An 18269-nucleotide genomic window follows, 5' to 3' on the forward strand; every position below is an offset into this window, starting at 1 on the left:
CCCCATGTGGCAGAGATGTGGTGGAAGGGCCTTCTGACCGTGGGCCTGTTCCCTGTCTTCTGGAAGGAGGTTAGTGCAGGGCCAGGAGGTCTGTTCTGTGGGTCATGGGTTCCCAGAAACCCCAGGCCACTGCAGTCACCCTAAGCTGGCCATTTCAGGGGTGCACCCCCATCCTAGGAGCCCTGGTGGCTAATGATTGAGTGCTTGGTTGCTAACTGAAAGATTGGAGATTTGAACCCAGCCAGCCACTCTTTAGGAAAATACCTGGCAATCTGCTACCGTAAAGATTACAGCCTAAGAGCCCCAGAGGTCATGGTCCCCAGAACTTCTGTTAGCCCAAGACAGGAACCATTCCCAAAGCCAACTCTTCAGACAGGGATTGAACTGGACTGTGGGATAGAAAATGATACTGGTGAAGAGTGAGTTCCTTAAATCAAGTAGACTCATGAGACTATGTGGGCAGCTCCTGTCTGGAGAAGAGAGGAGAGGCCAGAGGAGGTCAGAAGCTGGCCGACTGGACATGAAAATAGAGAATGGAGGGAAGGAGAGTGCTGTCTCATTAGAGGGAGACCAACTAGGAATATGGTGTATATAAGTTTTTGTATGAGAGACTGACTTGGTTTGTCAACTTTCACTTAAAGCACAATAAGAATTAAAAAAAGAAAAAAAGATTACAGCCTAGAAAACCCTATAGGGCAGTTCTACTCTGTCACACGGAGTTACTATGAGTCGAAAAACAACTCAACAACACTGAACAACAGCCCCCTTTGCCAGGCCTTCCTGATCACCCCCCTCCCAGCCCCCGGAAATCGTCAGAGCTACCCTCTGGGTCATCCCTAGCTCGGACCTCTCCAAGGCCAGCCTCAGCCCTGGCCTTGGTGACCAAACCAAAAAAACCAAACCTGTTGCTGTCAAGTGGATTCCAACTCATAGTGACCCTATAGGGCAGAGTAGAACTGCCCCATAGAGTTTCCAAGGAGCGCCTGGTGGATTCGAATTGCCAACCTTTTAGTTAGCAGCCATAGCTCTTAACCAGTATGCCACCAGGGTTTCCAGCCCTGGTGACAGTCTTCTGCAAATGACATCCTTTATGGGCTCGAGTGAGGATCCCTGACAAGGCTTAGGGGGCACAGGGAGCAAAGCGACAGCTTCTGGTGGTGCCTTGGCCAGGTGTGCTGTGAACATGCCCTTGGCGCTGAGAGGCACGTCCTGGGGACATGCTAGACTCTGTTTTGATCCAGGGTCTCTCTCTGTGGGGATCCTGTGACTCCCTGTGATTCTGAGGGTTCACTCCCTCCCTGCTCTCACCTGGAGAAAAAGGATGTGGCTTAGACGACAGCCAAGGTTTCTCCTGCTGTAACATGCTTTGATCTCCTGACCACAAAGCAGGGCCAGACCCCTCCGGGGAGGGCAGCTCCTGCCCCTGGATACGGGAGTGGCAGGTGGGGACAGTGTCTCAGGGGTTAGCACTTGGCAGCCGCATCCATGTTCTTTCTGGCCCCTCTTCACATCCAGTGATTTGGGGGCCAAGGCGGGCCCCGAAGGGCTCAGAGACTTGCTCAGGGGTCGGGGCTGGTGAGAAGCAGGGCGGAGTTGAACAAGTCATCTGGTGCCATGCCCGGGCCTCCCCACATGGCCCCAGAATCTCAGGTGCCACCTGGCGAGCCTCACCTTTTGGTCTCAGTCTCTGAGGAGCAGGGTGACCTGGTCCCCTGTGACTAGCCCATGGAATTAAAGGCCATACTTGGCTCATCTTCCGAGTGGCCTGAGCAGCTTCATATAATTAGCATCCCCAAGCCTCTGCCTGGCCCCCCTCAGTTGGAGTCTCTGGGTGGCAGAGTGCAGGCTCAATGGGGTGGGGGCCGGTGCCTCTGGAGGAAGCTCAGATACCAGATATGGCTCGAGGAAGACCTGTTGTGGCCTCATCGCTCCTGCTGGCAACCTCAGGGTAAAGCCTCCACCTGGGATGGTGTGATTAGCGCGAGCAGAGGCAGGCGCTCCCAGCCTGGTGACTGTCAACGATTCCCCAGGCCCTCACTTCTGCTTCTCCTGGCTGAGGCAGGTTCAGCAGTGTGACCAGGGGGCTTTGCTCATTCCCCAAGGAGCGGAGACACCCCGGAGCCACCCCATGTGTCTGCCGCTGTGTGAGCTGTGCCCGTGTACATTCACTCAACAAACACACTTGTTTAGTGCCTGTCACAAGGGCTCTGAGTTGGCTTTGGGCGTTCAGACCCCAGCCTGGCCCACTTTTCATGTGGCTTTGGTCAGTGACTGACTCTGAGCCTCGGCCCCCGAAGCGCCTGCCTCGAGGGGTTGTGGAGAGCTGAATGAGTCGAGGGGTGAACAGGATGCAGCTCAGGGCTGGGTGCTCAGCTGAGGCTAAGGAAATATCACTGGCTGTTAGCTGGAGCGGCCCAGAGCCCAGAGGGTAGGAGAGGCACCAGCATTGGCAGGACTAGGGTACAGGTTGACAGAAAGGGACAGAGGCTGCCCTGAGGTGGGGGAGGGTGTGGAGGCTGGGACTGGGGGTGCCAGGAGCTCACAGTCTCTCCTCTCTCCTCAGTACGGCAAGAAGAAGCTGAAATACCTGCCCTACAACCACCAGCACGAGTACTTCTTCCTGAGTGAGCACTGCTCCCTCCCCCATCCCGGAACCCAGGCCCTCCTCTCACCCAGAGTGCCCATCCACCCCTCCCGCTGACACACAGCTAAGGTAGTCCAAAAGTGAGGCCTTCCCCAAGGAAGGTGTTCCCACAACCTAAACCTTGGGCTGGCCACTTGTTAGAGAACGAGGAGCCGCAGCAGCCAGCCTGGCCTAGCCCTTCTAGCCCCATTTTACAGATGGGGACCCTGAGGCTCAGAGAGTCTTAAATGCTTACCCCAGGTCACCCATTCAGTGACCCTTGGGTGGCAGGGTGTGGGTGCTGATTGCATACCATCAGTGATGGGAAAGGCTCCCAGCTCCTGTCTGGGGCCCCAGGGTCCCTGGTTGCCCCTGCCTATGAGGTGCAGAGCCAGACACCCGCTCAGCATTCTGATCCTTCTGCTCAGAGGGAGCGGGCGGGACACCTCTAACGTCTCTGCTGTCTCTGCAGTTGGCCCGCCGCTGCTCATCCCCATGTACTTCCAGTATCAGATCATCATGACCATGATTGTTCGCAAAGACTGGGTGGTGAGTGGGTGGCAGGCCTGGCTGGGGGGACTGGGTGGTGAGTGGGCGGCAGGCCTGGCTCCGGGGGGCTGGGTGGTGAGTGGGCAGCAGGCCTGGCTCGGGGGCACTGGGTGGTGAGTGGGTGGCAGGCCTGGCTTGGGGCCGAGAGGAGGGGCACTGGGTGGTGAGTGGGCAGCAGGCCTGGCTGGGGGGACTGGGTGGTGAGTGGGTGGCAGGCCTGGCTCGGGGGGGACTGGGTGGTGAGTGGGCGGCAGGCCTGGCTCCGGGGGGCTGGGTGGTGAGTGGGCAGCAGGCCTGGCTCGGGGGCACTGGGTGGTGAGTGGGCGGCAGGCCTGGCTCGGGGCCAGGAGGAGGGGCACTGGGTGGTGAGTGGGCAGCAGGCCTGGCTCGGGGGGACTGGGTGGTGAGTGGGTGGCAGGCCTGGCTGGGGGGACTTGGTGGTATGTGGGTGGCAGGCCTGGCTTGGGGGTGGGAGCAGAGAGACTGGAGTGAATGGACCCTAGGGCCTCTGGGGGTGGCCTGGTGGACCCAGGTATCTCCTCCGCACGGGTAGCTGCCTTGTCACACTCAGGAAGGGACTTTCTCTGAGGCTACCAGGAGTCAGGGATGCCACAGCAGGCCCGTCCTAAAGAACATCTCCCTCATCACACACTGGGGCCCCCCAGAGCAGCCACTGTCTTTGCGGAGCCCCCTGAGAAAGTTCCTGAAGACAATGTGGTAATGCCATCATCCTCCCGTTTTCTCCATGTGGCCCTGAGAACTAGGCTCCGCTGCCCTCTGGTTGGAAAATGGGGAGAAGCCTGGCACTGGCTAAGAAGACAGGCTCAAAGGAGCCTCCGGGTTCTGCTTCCAGAGAGAGAAAGGGACCCCAGAGCGAGCTGTTCAGCATATCCTTGGGTTTACGTACGTGCAGGCTTGGTTTCCCATAAGAGGATTGAATAAGCTGATTGAATAAACTAACTGTACTGGGCACAGGCAGAGCTTGGTTTGGCAGAGTGGGATTCACTGTGACAGGGGCACAGGAGGGGCAGACGAGTGGACAGTCAACTTAACTAGATTTGGCAGGTCTCTCTGGCCTTTTGTTATTATTTTTTAACCCAATTTAACACCTGAGAATGTTGAAGCTCTGAAAGTTTAAGACTTGCCCAAAGTCTTAGTCTCTTAATGCTGCTACTCCAGAAATATCACAAGTGAGTGGCTTTAACGAACAGAAATTTATTTTCTCACAGTTTGTCTTTGTTGTTATTAGGTGCTGTTAAGTCAGTTCCGACTCATAGCCACCCTTTTGTTCAACAAAATGAAACACTGCCCAGTCCTGCACAATCCTCACAATTGTTGTTATGTTTGAGCCCATTGTTGCAGTCACTGTGTCAGTCCACTTTGTTGAGGGTCTTCCTCTCTTTTGCTGACCCTGTTTTACCAAGCATGATGTCCTTCTCCAGAGATGGATCCCTCCTGATAACATGTCCAAAGTACAGGAGACGCAGTCTCACCATCCTCGCTTCCAAGGAGCATTCTGGCTGTACGTCTTCCAAGACAGATTTGTTCGTTCTTTTGGTAGTCCATGGTATGTTCATTATTCTTCTCCAACGCCGTAATTCAAAGGCATCAATTCTTCTTCAGTCTTCCTTATTCATTGTCCAGCTTTCACATGCATATGAGGTGATTGAAAATACCATGGCTTGGGTCAGGTGCCCCTTAGTCCTCAAAGTGACATCTTTGTTTTAACACCTTAAATAGGTCTATTGCAGCAGATTTCCCCAGTGCAGATACATCATTCGGTTTCTTGACTGCTGCTTCCATGGACGTTGATTGTGGATCCAAGTAAAACGAAGTCCTTGATAACTTCAGTATTTTCTCCATTTATCATGATGTTGCTTATTGGTCCAGTTGTGAGGATTTTTGTTTTCTTTATGTTGAAGTGTAATTCATACTGAAGGTTGTGGTCTATGATCTTCATCGGTAAGTTTAGGAGGCTAGAAGTCCGAGTTCAGGGCACTGGCTCTGAGGGAAGACTCTCTCTGTTCATTTTGGGAGAAAAGCTTTGTCTCTTTGAGCTTCTCCTCCTTGGTTCCTTGGAGATCTCCATCTGGCATCCGTCATTCTCCATTTGAGCTTCCTTGCTTTTCTGCCTAAGGAGTTCCTTTTATATCTCAAGAATGTTTGGTTTAAGACATAACCTACAGGGGTATGTCATCTTTGGCATACCAATCCCAAATGGGGCTGCATTCACAGGTGTAGGGGTTAGGATTTACAACATATATTTTGGGGGGGGGGCACAATTCAATCTGTAATAACCAAGTGACTCCAGGTGGTGCACTGGAGACTAGAACCTTCTGATGCCACTTGCTATACTCCCCCCGCAACCAGCCAACTCTCTCTCTTTCAAATGACAACACCTCATGTTTGAGGAGCCCTAGTGGAGCAACATAAACCCTGGTGGCACAGTGGTTAAGAGCTGTGGCTGCTAACCAAAAGGTCGGCAGTTTGAATCCACCAGGTGCTCCTTGGAAACCCTGTGGGACAGTTCTGCTCTGTCCTATGAATCGGAATCTACTCAGTGGCAAAAGGTTTCGTTTTTTGTTTGTTTTTTAGTGGCACAACAGTTAAGCGCTCAGCTGCTAACCGAAAGTTTAGCTATTTGAATCTACCAGCTACTCTTTGGGAGAAAGACCTGGCAGTCTGCTTCGGTAAAGATTACAGCCAAGAAAACCCTATGGGGCATTTCTCCTCTGTCACATGGTATCACTAGATTCAGAATTGACCTGACGGCACCTAACAGTAATAACATGTTTGTCTAGTAATTTAAGAGCTTCAAAGTATTTTGTCTGATGTTGCCATTGAAATTATGGGCAAAGGGGCCGTGCCTGGTGACGTCAGGAGCAGGTAGGGGTGTTTGGGGAGGAGGTATGACTCAAAGCCCACCAGCCCTGGCCAGGAGGAAATCTGTCTGCACTCACTTCTAGGATGTACTCTTTTCTAAAAAGTGAACGTTTTGCCAATACTTACTGTGTTCCAGGCACAGTTAAACACTGCCACCTACGTGAGGGTGTTTAACCCTGTGTTACTCTGGCCAGTGAGGGCAAGAGAGGGAGTAACTGACTCCAAGTTTCTGGACTAGCCGAGTGGCCCAAATTTCAAGCCAGACCATGGGCCACTGTGGTCAATGCTGTTTCCGCAGAGGCCCCCCTGGGTTTTGGAAGGATTCACATGAGAATGGGAACTGAGCCCTGCTGTGCTGGGTCAGGGATAGTGCCGGGGGTATTTTAATCAGTCTGTTATGGAATCGACTCGACGGCACTGGGTTACAGCAGATGACGCTTGAAGTAAATATTTGATCATTTTCCCTGCACTTGTTCCACAAGGGACAAAGCAATGAGCAGGGACAGCAGGAAAGGCAATCAGACCGTGTCCCAGAAGGATCTGATGGCAGCGCTAGGGAAATATGAGAGGGCACCTCAGTCCTTTCAGGGCCCAGGGAACCATCTGGCAGTGGGAACCAGAGGCCTTGCCCTCACCAGGGCTGGGGGAGTAGGATTCAGGCTTCCAGGAGGGGATAGGCTTCCAGCCTTGGGCTCTGGTGTATAAAACAGCAGCAGACTAAGCCTGTCAACAGGAGTTCCTGGGTGGCACAAACGGTTCAACGGTTGAGTACTAACTGAAAGGTTGGCAGTTCAAATCCACCCAGAGGTGCCTCGGAAGAAAGGCCCGATGGTCTGCTTCCAAAAGGTCACAGCCTTGAAAACCCCACGGAGCACGGTTCTACTGTGTACACATGGGGCTGCCATGAGTCAGTATTGACTCAACAGCAACAGTCTTTACTGAAGCTGATCACCAGGCCCTTCTTCCGTGGAGCTGCTGGGTGGGTTCAAACCTTTGCATTACCCAGGGACCTTGACAGAGAATAACCTGGCCCAAAATGTCCAAAGTGCGGAGGCTGAGAATCGCGGGGCTGGTGAACTCCAAGGGCTTTGAGGAGGGCTTCCCAGGGATTCTTACCATCCTGGCAAAGTTACCAGTGGCCACACTCCGGGATGCTTTCCAGGCTCAGCACCCTGGACTTTTGCTCTATCTCAACAGGGCCATTCAGCCACTGGCCACCACTGGCCACTCCCTCCTGAAGTTCTACCTTATCGACTTCCAAGTCCCACCTCTCCTGAGTCTCCTCCCATCTATCTGACTGCTCTGCTCAGGTGGCTTCACTGCATCTCCTTCCCCACCTACCCCAGAATTCAGTGGTCTCCGTTTGGTAGTCCATCACTCTTGACACAAAAATAAATAAGTGAGCACATGCCCCCATTATAACAAAAAACCAAAAAAACAGTTGCTGTCGACTCAGCTCCAACTTATGGCAACCCCATGCCTGTCAGAGTAGGGCCGTGCTCCATGGGATTTTCACTGGCTGTGATCTTTTGGAAGTAGATTGCCAGGCCTTTCTTCCGAGTCTCCTCTGGGCGGTTTTGAATTGCCAACCTTTTGATTAGTAGCCAAGTGGTTAACTGTGCTACCCAAGGACTCTGACCTGCATTGTAGGTATATGTATTGACTACTGCATTACAGAAACTCACAAAAAGAAATTTAAAATAATTCGATGAAAAGTAGTGGCAGGACTTGTCATACTTCCTTCCCCGGCCCCCTGAAGCTACCTCGTTGGCTCCTGAGATCTTGCCCTTAGCCACTCATGGCCTTTCTGACTCTTCTTTTCCCAGCCCCTCCCAAGCTGCTCCACTCCCTTCTGTATTTGGCTGATGGTGCCCCCGCCCTGGTCACCCAGGCCAGCACTGGAACCAGCCTGCATTCCTCACAACCACACTGTCAGGAATGCAGCCACCTTTTGGCTCCTAACTAGCTCTGGAATCTCACCTTCTTATCAGCCCTGTGGCTGGTTTAGGCCTCCATTGCTTCTTGTCTGAGCTTTTGAAATAACCTCCTAATCTCTCCTTCTCCAGTTGGCAAAGATTTATTTTAAGCTACAGATTTAACCAAGTTCTTCTGTCGTTCAAATCTCTTCAGTGGTTCCCCTCTGGCTCTAAGATAAAGGTCAGGCTCCTTAGTCAGACATGATCTGGCCGCGGTCTACCTCCCCGTCTCCTCTTTCACCCCCACCTCCAGCACTTGTGCCGCAGTGTATGGAATGCGCACTTTGTATATAAATATATAGCCCCTGCTTCCCTGTCTCTCCCAGCTCGCACTGCACAGTCCTGCCCGTCTGGGCTTCTGTTCATATCTACTGCAAACGTTCTTCTACCACCCCTTGAACAGCTGATCCCTGATGTAGCCCGCCCAGCTCGGGCACTGCTGCTAATGGTCAACCAGTCCGATTGCTATTGATTCAGTTCTGACCCCTGACAACCCCGTGTGCGTCAGAGCACAGCTGTGCTCCATAGGGTTTTCAGTGGCGGATTTTTCAGAAGTAGATTAACAGACTTTTCTTCCAAGGCACCTCTGGGTGGGCTCCAACTTCCAACATTTTGGTTAACAGCCAAGCGCATTAGTTGTTTGCCTCAACCAAGTGGTCCCTTCCTAAAGTCCAGGATCATGTTAGGACCCCTCGCCACGCTCCCATTGTCCACTGCAGCCATCTCTGTCACCTTCCGTATGACATTGCAACGATCTCTTTATAAGCCTGTCCATCTAGACTGAGGGCTTTTCAGAGACCTTGTATTCCCAGCACCTAACTCAGTTCCTTACAGAAAGAAGGCATTCATGAATGTTTGCGGAGCTTAACTGAGTAAAGCTGGATTGAAGGATAGATTTGCTAAGTGGATAAGGGGAGAAGGAGCCTCAGGGCAGCTGAAGCAATGTGTGTGCACACACAGCAGTAAGAAGGAGCCTGACACTTAGGTCAGGAGACTGGTTGGAGATGATGCTAGATCTGTGGGCAGGCACAGGAATGGCTTTGCATCCTACCCAGGGGCCAGTGGGGAAGGGGGCCAGTGGTGGCTTTGAAGATGGCAGTGATGTGGGCCGATCTGCATTTTAGAAAGATGTTAATGGAGGCAGTGTGGTGGAGGGACTGGATTGGAATCATTGTCACTCCTACGTGAAAGGATATGCTTATGGTTGCAACCTAGGTGGGAGGTTCTTTTCCCATCATGCAGATGGGGGAACTGAGGCACAGCTAAGTAAATCCCCCACAGCTACACAAAGTTAACGATGGACCTGGAACACAGGCAGTCCTGACCCCAGAGCCTGTACACTGAGGCTCTTCCTGCTGAGTCTCTCTGGGGTGGTGAGAGCTAAGAAGACTGAGACAAGGCAGTGGCAGCTGGAAGGGAGAAGCATCTAGAATGTAGACCTGACAGAACTAGTGGATTCATTCAACAACATTGAGCACCAACCATGTGGCAGATAGTGGGGACACAGCACTGAGCTAGACCAAGTCTCTCCTCTCGCAGAGCTTGGGTTCCAGTCCTTAGGCAAGAAACAGAACTTATCAGGGAGTGATTGGATGGTAATAAAATAGTCTAATATTCTGAACCATCACTCATCTGTCAGTTTGTGGTGCTGTGGCAGCTTGTGTGTTGCTACAATGCTGGAAGTTATGCCACTGGTATTTCAAATGCCAGAAGGGTCACCCGTGGTGGACAGATTTCAGCAGAGCTTCCAGACTAAGACAGACTAGGAAGAAGGACCTGGCAATCTACTTCTGCAAAAATTGTCTGATCTAGCACTGAAAAGACAACTGGGGAAGAGCTACCTCCTCAAAGTAGAGTTGACCTTAATGATGTGAATGGCGTCAAGCTTTCGGGACCTTCATTGCTGATGTGGCATGACTCGAAATGGGAAGAAATAGCTGCAAACATCCATTAGTAATCAGAACGTGGAATGTGTGAAGTATGAATCCAGGGAAATCGCAAGTTGTTAAAAATGAAATGGAATGCTTGAATGTTGATATACGAGGAATTAGTGAGCTGAAGCGAACTGGTATTGGCCATTTTGAATCGGACAATCATATGGTCTGCTATTCTGGGAATTGCAAATCGTTGAATTAATTGACAAAAAGAACATTTCAAGATCTATCCCGAAGTACAACACTGTCAAACTCGTAGCCATCAAGTTGATTCCAACTCCTAGTGTCCCTATAGGACAGAGTGGAACTGCCAACTTTTTTCAGCAGCCATAACACTTAACCACTACACCACCAGGGTTTCTTATACGACACTGTCAGTGGTAGGATAATATCCACATGTCTACAAGGAAGACCAGTTAATATGACTATTATTCAAAAGTACACACCAACTACTAAGGCCAAGCTTGGTAAAGTATAGGATCAGCGAAAAAGAGGAATACCCTCAGTGAGATGGATTGACACAGTGGCTGCAATAATGGACTCAAGCAGAAAAATGATTGTGAGCATGGCGCAGGACCAGGCCATGTTTCGTTCTGTGGTACACAGGGCTGCTATGAGTTGGAACCAACTCAACGGCACCTAAGAACAACAACACTAAGGCCAAAGATGAAAAAATTACCAATTTCTGCAGTCTGAAATTGATCAGATGTGCAATCAAGATGCATTGATAATTACTGGTGATTGGAATGCAAAAGTTGGAAACAAAGAAGGATCAGTAGTCAGAAAATATGGTTTTGGTGATAGAAACGACTCGAATTCATATGATGGAATTTTGCAAGACCAACGACCTATTCAGGGTGAACATCAACTATACATGTGGACCTCATCAGATGGAATACACAGGAGTCAAATAGACCGCATCTGTGGAAAGAGACGAAGGAAAAGCTCAATATCAACCGTCAGAACAAGGCCAGGGCCCGACTGGAACTGACCATCAGTTGCGCATATGCAAGTTCAAGGTGAAGCTGAAGAAAATTAAAACAAGTCCACGAAAGCCAAAGTAACATCTCGAGTATACCCTACCTGAATTTAGAGACTATCTCATGAATAATTTGACGCATTGAACACTAATGACCTCCTTAGAAGCAAGAATGGCGAGACATCGTCTTATGTATGTACTTTGGACATGTTATCGGGAGGGCCCAGTCCCTGGAGAAGGGCATCATGTCTGCTAGAGGGTCGGCGAAAAAGAAGAAATCCTCAACAAGACGGATTGACACAGTGGCTGCAACGGTCTCAACAATTTGAGGATGGCACAGGACTGGGCAATGTTTTCTTTTACATAGAGTCGCTATGAGTCAGAACCGACTCAGTGGCAGTAACAACAACAATATTCTGAAGAAACACTGGGGACTACTTGAGGCCGGGTGATCAGGGAAGGTGTCACTGGGGACATGACAGGAAGCTGAGGTCCGAGTGTCAAGAAGGAGCCAGTCGTGCGGAGACCTGGTACCAAGCCCTTCTGGCAGGGGAAACAGACAGTGTAAAGGTTCTGAGGTGGGCGCGAGGTGGATCAGGGTGGCTATAGGAGAAAGACATTCCTGATGGGACTAGGGAGGTAGGCTGGGGCCAGATGCTGCACAGCTCTGTGGGCTATCCCAGGTGTACGTAAGGCCTTAGCAGGGGAGAAACAGGGTCTGCTTGGTGTGTAGAACATCACTCTAGTTGCCGTGGTACACAAATGAAAACAAGAGACCACTGGGAGTTTACAGCCATGGTCCAGCTACAACATTTGGACTTGGGGCAGAGAGGAGGTGGAGAGGGATGGGCTGTGAGTCTGCAGTGGATGAGAGACAGTGGGGGCAGCCAGAACGAGGCACTTACCCAGGAAGAGTGAAGACGCCCAAGCTCAGGATCCCAGAAAGGCCCTAGTGAGGGGCAGGAAGAAGAAATTGGAGTGGAGGGGACAGGAGGGAAGTGGGGCATGGTAAAGGGGCCAGCAGTGTCAGAGGTCCCTGGGAGGGCCCTGAGGTAAGGGACCAATGATGTCCACTGGCCTTGGCGACCCACACTGTCCTGAGGGAATGAGAGAGAGGAAGGAGATCCAGGTGCTGATGAGCAAAGTCGGAGCTGAAGGCCAGTTTTGTGGACTTGTCAAGTGTTGGGGGCATGTGGAGGTTATATATGCACCTTCAGAATTCTTCTGGACCATGAAAAGGCTGCTGACCTCTGGCCCCTGCCCAGGGCTGCCCTCTCTGCTGATGTCCCTGTTCCCCGTCACTGTCTTCTCCCTAAGCAGAGCACACAGTCCCCTTCCTGCAGCTCAAACACTCAGCATTTCTCTAGAAACAAAGGCTGTGTGTGTGTGTACACAGGTCTGTGGTCAGGCATGCTTGCAGGGAGGCCAGGGCTGGCCTGTATCTAATCCTGTTTCTCCCTGCAGGACTTGGCCTGGGCCATCAGCTACTACACCCGTTTCTTCATCACCTACATTCCTTTCTATGGCATCCTGGGAGCCTTCCTCTTCCTCAACTTCATCAGGTGCCTGAGCTTTTCTGGTTAATCTCTGGGGCCTCAGGAGCACTAGCAATTATGGGGGCTTTGGCATGAGGGCCATCTGAGGGCCCCACCCCCAGCTCTGGGACCTCACTGGGGCTCCAACTTGCCCCCGCCTCTGCCCTGGGCTGGTTGGGAGAGTGGCTTTGTTCCCGCAGTGGCCTGGGCCCCACGGAGAGCCCTGTGGGGCTGCCTGAGGCTCCCGCACTGAACAGCGCCCTCTTCCAGGTTCCTGGAGAGCCACTGGTTTGTGTGGGTCACTCAGATGAATCACATCGTCATGGAAATTGACCGCGAACCCTACCGAGACTGGTTCAGCAGCCAGGTAAGGGCAGCCAGAGCTGGTCGCCATGTCCTCAGCCCCCAGAAACTTGGTTCTGGTGAACCAACCCAGGCCCACACTGGGCTTCCTCAGGGCTGCCTGTGTCTTCCCATGGCAGCCACAGGGCTAAGCAAGAAAGGGCAGCAGGCGGCCTCTGGAGGGACAGGTGGGGTTCTGGAGGAGTGGGGACTCCAGGCAGGAGGGCTGGCACAAAGGGTGGCCCACCCCTCCATTGGGCTGCAAGACTGAGGCTCATGGAAATGAGGCCTTTGGGTCCTCCTTGTGCTCCTGGCCACTCCTCCCTTTCCCCTTGGCAGCTGGCAGCCACCTGCAATGTGAAACAGTCCTTCTTCAATGACTGGTTCAGCGGGCACCTCAACTTCCAGATCGAGCACCAGTGAGTGTGGACCTGTAGGGCTCGGGGGGCAAAAAACAGTGGGAGGAAATGTCCCACGCTGGGCCACACCTGGGGGTGACCCGTCCCCTGACAAAGTCCCTGTTCAAACCCTCGATTGTGTTCTGCAGCCAGCCCCACAGAGGCCAGGAGAGAGGCTCCCTGGTGCTGTCTCCCAGGGGTGGGGCGGTGTCCCGGGTGCTGTACTCCATGGTCACAGTGATAGCCATCCCCCTTTACAGTTTACAGAGCAATCGCACAGGCATTTTGTTTGATCCTTGAGGCTAGCAGGGCAGGAGTGGTTGACCCCAGTTTATTGATGTGGAAGCTGAGGCCCAGCTAGGTTACATAGCTTGCCGGACGTGAAGCCGAGGGACTGCCCCCAAGCCTTCCCCACCAGCCCTGCTCCCCTCATCCTTGTCTCACTTCCTGTCACTGTCCCTTTTCCTCTGCCTCCTCTTCTCGCCTCCCCCCCCCATCCATTGCTTCCATTTCCTCTTTGGGAAAACATAATATTTTGTCTCTGGCCATCTAGTATCTTTCCACCTGCCTAAAGCACAAACACCCTGTCCATGAACAGCCCCACTGCCCCTCTACATCCATGCCAGCCAACGGTCCAGGTGGCCCCAGGCCCATGCAGTCCCCAGTCCTGGCATCCAGCTCCCTGGGCTCCAGCCAGAGGGTGGGGAGCAGTGTGCTGTCCTAGGCTTCTCATGCTCTGTGCCCCCTACTGCTCTTCCCAGCCTCTTCCCCACCATGCCCCGGCACAACTTCCACAAGGTTGCCCCTCTGGTGAAGTCCCTGTGCGCCAAGCATGGCATCAAGTACCAGGAGAAGCCACTGCTGAGGGCCCTGCTGGACATCATTGGGTAAGAGACCTCTTGAGGCCAGTGGAGGCTGCAGGCAACTCCCTCCTCACCTCTGGGACAGGGGTCGGGGTGGGGGCTGAGGGGACCGAGAAGCACGTAGTCAGCCCCAAGCAGGGACCTGGGCCCCACCCAGAAACAGCTAAGGCCCCTGTGGTGGAGACAGTGCCAACCACTCCAGGGGCCACATCTGCCATCTTGGCATGGGCCCCCCAACTAGGGCACCTCCCTTGCAACGAAACCTGTGTTAGGAATTGCCGGGGAATAGGGGGCCCTCCCTGGCGAGCCCTGAGCTAGCAGCCCTGCAGGTCCCAGGGACCAGGCATCCCCTGGCGGCCATGCCCTGGAGCTGAGGGAAAGCACCTGACACCCTCCCTTCTCTCCACAGCTCTCTGAAGAAGTCTGGGCAGCTGTGGCTGGACGCTTACCTCCACAAATGAAGCCGCAGCCCTCGGGCACCCGTGGGGTAGGGGCTAGGTGGGGTGGTAGCCAAAGGGAAGGGTGGGTTTTTGTTCTGAGGGTACCCAGGAGGCTGGGGTACACGCAGCACTCACTGGCCCCATTTTTGGTTTTCCCTTTTCCTCCTCTCCTTTCTCCCTTCACTTCTGCCTCCACCCTTGCTCATGGGGCCTGCCCTTGTCAGCCTGGGCCCTCTCCCGGTGCCACCCTGCCTCTGCCCTCAGGCCCTGAAATTGGCGGGGACCAGAAGTCCACTAATGCAGCCTAGGCCCCTTCTGGCAGCCTGGGCACTGGCCTTACACTCTCCCTTCTGCCCCTCAGACTCTCCTGGGGTCTGCAGGGTAGGGTGCTAGTCAAGAAAATGGCTGCCTGCACTCCAGGCCTGATTCCACATCTGCCCTGCCCTTCTGCGTGGCTGCTTGCTTTGTGCCCTACCTGGGCCAGCGTCGGGACTGGGGCCTCCCTGCAGGCCCAGTTTCTCTTCAGATGCCCTGGGCCCTGATTTCAGACTCCCTCTGCCTGCTGGGCAGCCAGCTCAGACCTGGGTCCCAGGGACTTGCCCTCCTCCATCCCCACCCGCTCTGCCTCTGACCATGGGCTCTAGCAGGTTCCATTCCATCTTACCAAACTCTAGAGCCCATGATTTTGGGACCAAAAGGAGAGTCACTTACATGGGCTCAGCAGAGGCAGTGGCCAGATTAGGAGTAGGCAGCCCACCTATGGGTTCAGGCCACCCCTGAGTGGATGGGAGGCCTGAGCTCCTGGGGCCATCAGACCCCACCTTCCCTGAGTGGTCCCATCCAGGCATCCCAGCCAGCCCAGGACCTTTGGGCTTGGCGGAGTCGGGCCCTGCAGGCTGCCGGGGGTCACTGGAGCCAAGAAGTGTCCTCTCAGCCTCTCCTCACATGGGGCTGCTATTTCCGAAGTGCTGTGTCTCACTGTCTCTCTCTCTCTCCTGTCTTTACACTTATTTTATGTTATTTTAATCTTGTGCTATGGGATGCCCTCTGATAGGGACATGGCAGTGGGGGTGGGCCTTGTGACAATCTGCCTTTTACCACAGGCCCCAGTGCCTGCTGTTGGGAGGGCAGTGGGCACCAGAGAGATAAGAGGAAGTCTCTGGACAAGGCAGCCCTAAGGAGCAAGGGGAGTGGGGGGACCTGTGAGGGTAGAGGGAGCTGAGAGGAGGAGGAAGAGGGGCTAGAAAAGTGAGAAGGGAGGGGGAGGGGAGCCTGCTGCCACTGGAGCTGCTGCTTTTAAAAATCTAACCCACTAATCAATATTTAGATTCAGGGAAGGGGGGCATGTAGAGCTCAGAGTGGAGGCACCGCATCTAGTGTTGACAGGCCTTTCTGCAGCCTTCCACTGAGGAGACAGGCCCAGCTAGCTGCTCACGCTTCCCCAGAGGTGGAATAGATCTGTAGGGACCTGATCTTACTTTCCACCATGTTGCTTCCCCACCCTATGGTTTTTGGCAATAAAAGAGGTAATTTTATTCTCACTGCCTTGTAGCTCAGTATACAGTCTCGGGTGGATGGCTGACATGCTTCCTACAGGCCAGACTCCCAGCCGGCTGGGCCCTCACCACACACAAACCAAACCCACTGCCATTGAGTCGATTCCCACTCATAGTCACCCTCTAGGACAGAGTAGAACTGCCTTATAGGATTTCCAAGGCTGTGATCTTTACGGAACCAGACTGCCACATCTTTCTCCCCTGGAGCGGCTAATGGGTTTGAACCTCCCACCTTTTGGTTAGCAGCCAAGTGCTTTAACCACTGGACTATCAGGGCTCCTTCGCCATACACAGGCAGCCCTCCCTCCCCTGTGGTCAGTCCACCTGCTGCCTCTGCTCTTAGAGAACATCCTCTTCCCTTCCCTGAAATGCACTCTGGGCTGGGAACTTTGTGGAAGTAAACCAGCCACCTTCCTCCTCAGGGACCCTCAGCAGCTGATGCAAACCCAAAATGCCTGTGAGCTACATGAAGCTTTCCCGAAGGTCTCCAGAGGGCAGCGAGGAGGGGCTTGCACAGGCTCCCTTCCTCACATCCTCATTTGCCATCTCCCCGAGCATAGCCTGCCCTCACCCCTGGACCCACTCACTGTCCGTCCATGACCCGGTCCACAGCCTCATGTTAACTGGCTTCTCCCGGGCTCCCTCCACCCATTTCCAGAAGCGCATAGAGCACTGGCGGCAGCTGGAATCCTAACTCTTCTTAGGATCCTTCTGTCTTGTCCCTGTGCTCCCATAATGGCTCGTTCCATCCCGGCAGCCTGCAGGGAGGCCAGGATCACCCCATCCCAGGGCCACTAACTCATAAGCAATGGCACAGAGATTGGGCCTCAGGTCTGTCTGACCCCAGAGCCCGCGGAGTCCAAAGGAACTGGCCCCCTGGGTGCTCTCTGACAGTCCATCTCTGAGGCTGGCTCAGCTGGCAGGGTCAAGTGAGGTATGCCAGGGAAGAGTCCAGACGGACAGAGTAGCCAGTACCCAGGGGCTCCCCACCTGGCCTGTGCCTCTTCCCTGCAGGGCTGGGGAGGAGCCGGAGTAGACTTTGGTGCCCCTTGTGCTGCCCCAACCTTGTGTACTCAGCCAGCTGACCAAGCTGAGATCTGTGTGATTCCCTGGTGACCACACGGTGTCTGGATTAGGGCCTGGAGTTGCAGAAGCAACCCTGACTCAGGAGTCAGGAACCTCCCTCTGACTCTCTGTGGCCTTGGGTGAGAGCCTTGCCCTCCCTGGGCCTCTGGGCCACAGTCTCCTGTGAAGGTCCTGGACTAGACAGTCTCTAAGGATACTCATCTCAGAACACTTCAGAGCCCTGGGCCTACCCTCCTGGTAGACCCCTCCGAGCTCTTCCAGGCTGGAGAACACTCCATCCATCCCTGCTGCCCACCTGGACCTGGTCCCCCCACCTCCCAGGATGGAACAGCTCCCAGGATGAAACAGTACAGAGCTGGTGACCAGCTCTTCCCTTTAGTCCAGGCCCCCTACCAGCTGGAAGTCCAAGGTCCATCGGTGAAAACCAGGGATTCTGGGGAGGGGGAGGGTGGTGGGGCAGATGTTGTGGAGGAACTGAAGGGCTAGGTGGACACGAAAGCCATGAAGGGAACAAAATAAATCTTGGCCCACATCCACGGGCACCTGGATCTTCTGCTGTGATTCCTCTTCTCACCCCTGCCTTGCCCCTAATCACTACACTTGGATCAAGAAGCTGGGGACACCATGCCTGCCTATGAAACGGCAGTAGTAGTAACAGTGCCTGTCGAAATTCAGAGGGGTTGATGTGAATCAAAATCAGCCCTAGGCCCTGTGAGGTACAGGTCAAACGTACCTCCACTCTCCAACCTTTTAACCAATTCTGACACCAGCCGTCCCCTCCCACAGCACTCTCTACTTCTCTTCTGGGTTTGCTAATCGGTTGCAGTGGCCATACAGAACTCGCAGACCATACTTACAATTAAGTGGTTTATTAAAGAACAGGGTACAACTCGGGATCAGGATGCGGAAACACGTAGGCAAAGCCTTCAGTGCAGGACAGCTCTCTCAGCTCCTCTCGGCAGTGCAGGTCTTTCTCTCTCTCTGAGGACAGGCCTATTGCCCTCCCTGCTCTGCCGCCAGGTCCCTTCTGGGCCTGTTGCTATCTTCAGTGTTACAGCCCTTGATTGTTTTCGAGCTCTCTTAGGAGATTCCTTGCCTCCTCTCT

The 18269-nt window shown here is 53.6% G+C and overlaps 1 protein-coding gene across 2 annotated transcripts in view; it reads left to right on the forward strand.

Moving 5' to 3' along the window:
- Positions 1 to 15759, forward strand: part of FADS2 (fatty acid desaturase 2) — a 43962-nt gene extending 28203 nt beyond the window's left edge. The window contains exons 6-13 of one of the 2 annotated variants that reach the window (XM_049892187.1): positions 2564 to 2624; positions 3096 to 3172; positions 12409 to 12506; positions 12750 to 12846; positions 13161 to 13240; positions 13981 to 14106; positions 14492 to 14569; positions 14884 to 15758. In XM_049892187.1, coding sequence (XP_049748144.1) covers positions 2564 to 2624; positions 3096 to 3172; positions 12409 to 12506; positions 12750 to 12846; positions 13161 to 13240; positions 13981 to 14106; positions 14492 to 14543 — 591 coding nt within the window. In that variant the 3' untranslated portion in view covers positions 14544 to 14569; positions 14884 to 15758. Of the gene's footprint in view, positions 1 to 2563; positions 2625 to 3095; positions 3173 to 12408; positions 12507 to 12749; positions 12847 to 13160; positions 13241 to 13980; positions 14107 to 14491 lie in introns of both variants that reach the window. The other variant, XM_049892186.1, reaches the window with a different exon arrangement.
- The last annotated feature ends 2510 nt before the right edge of the window (positions 15760 to 18269 follow it).

This window comes from Elephas maximus, chromosome 7 (genome assembly GCF_024166365.1).
Source record: "Elephas maximus indicus isolate mEleMax1 chromosome 7, mEleMax1 primary haplotype, whole genome shotgun sequence".
NCBI classification, from domain to species: Eukaryota; Metazoa; Chordata; class Mammalia; order Proboscidea; family Elephantidae; genus Elephas; species Elephas maximus.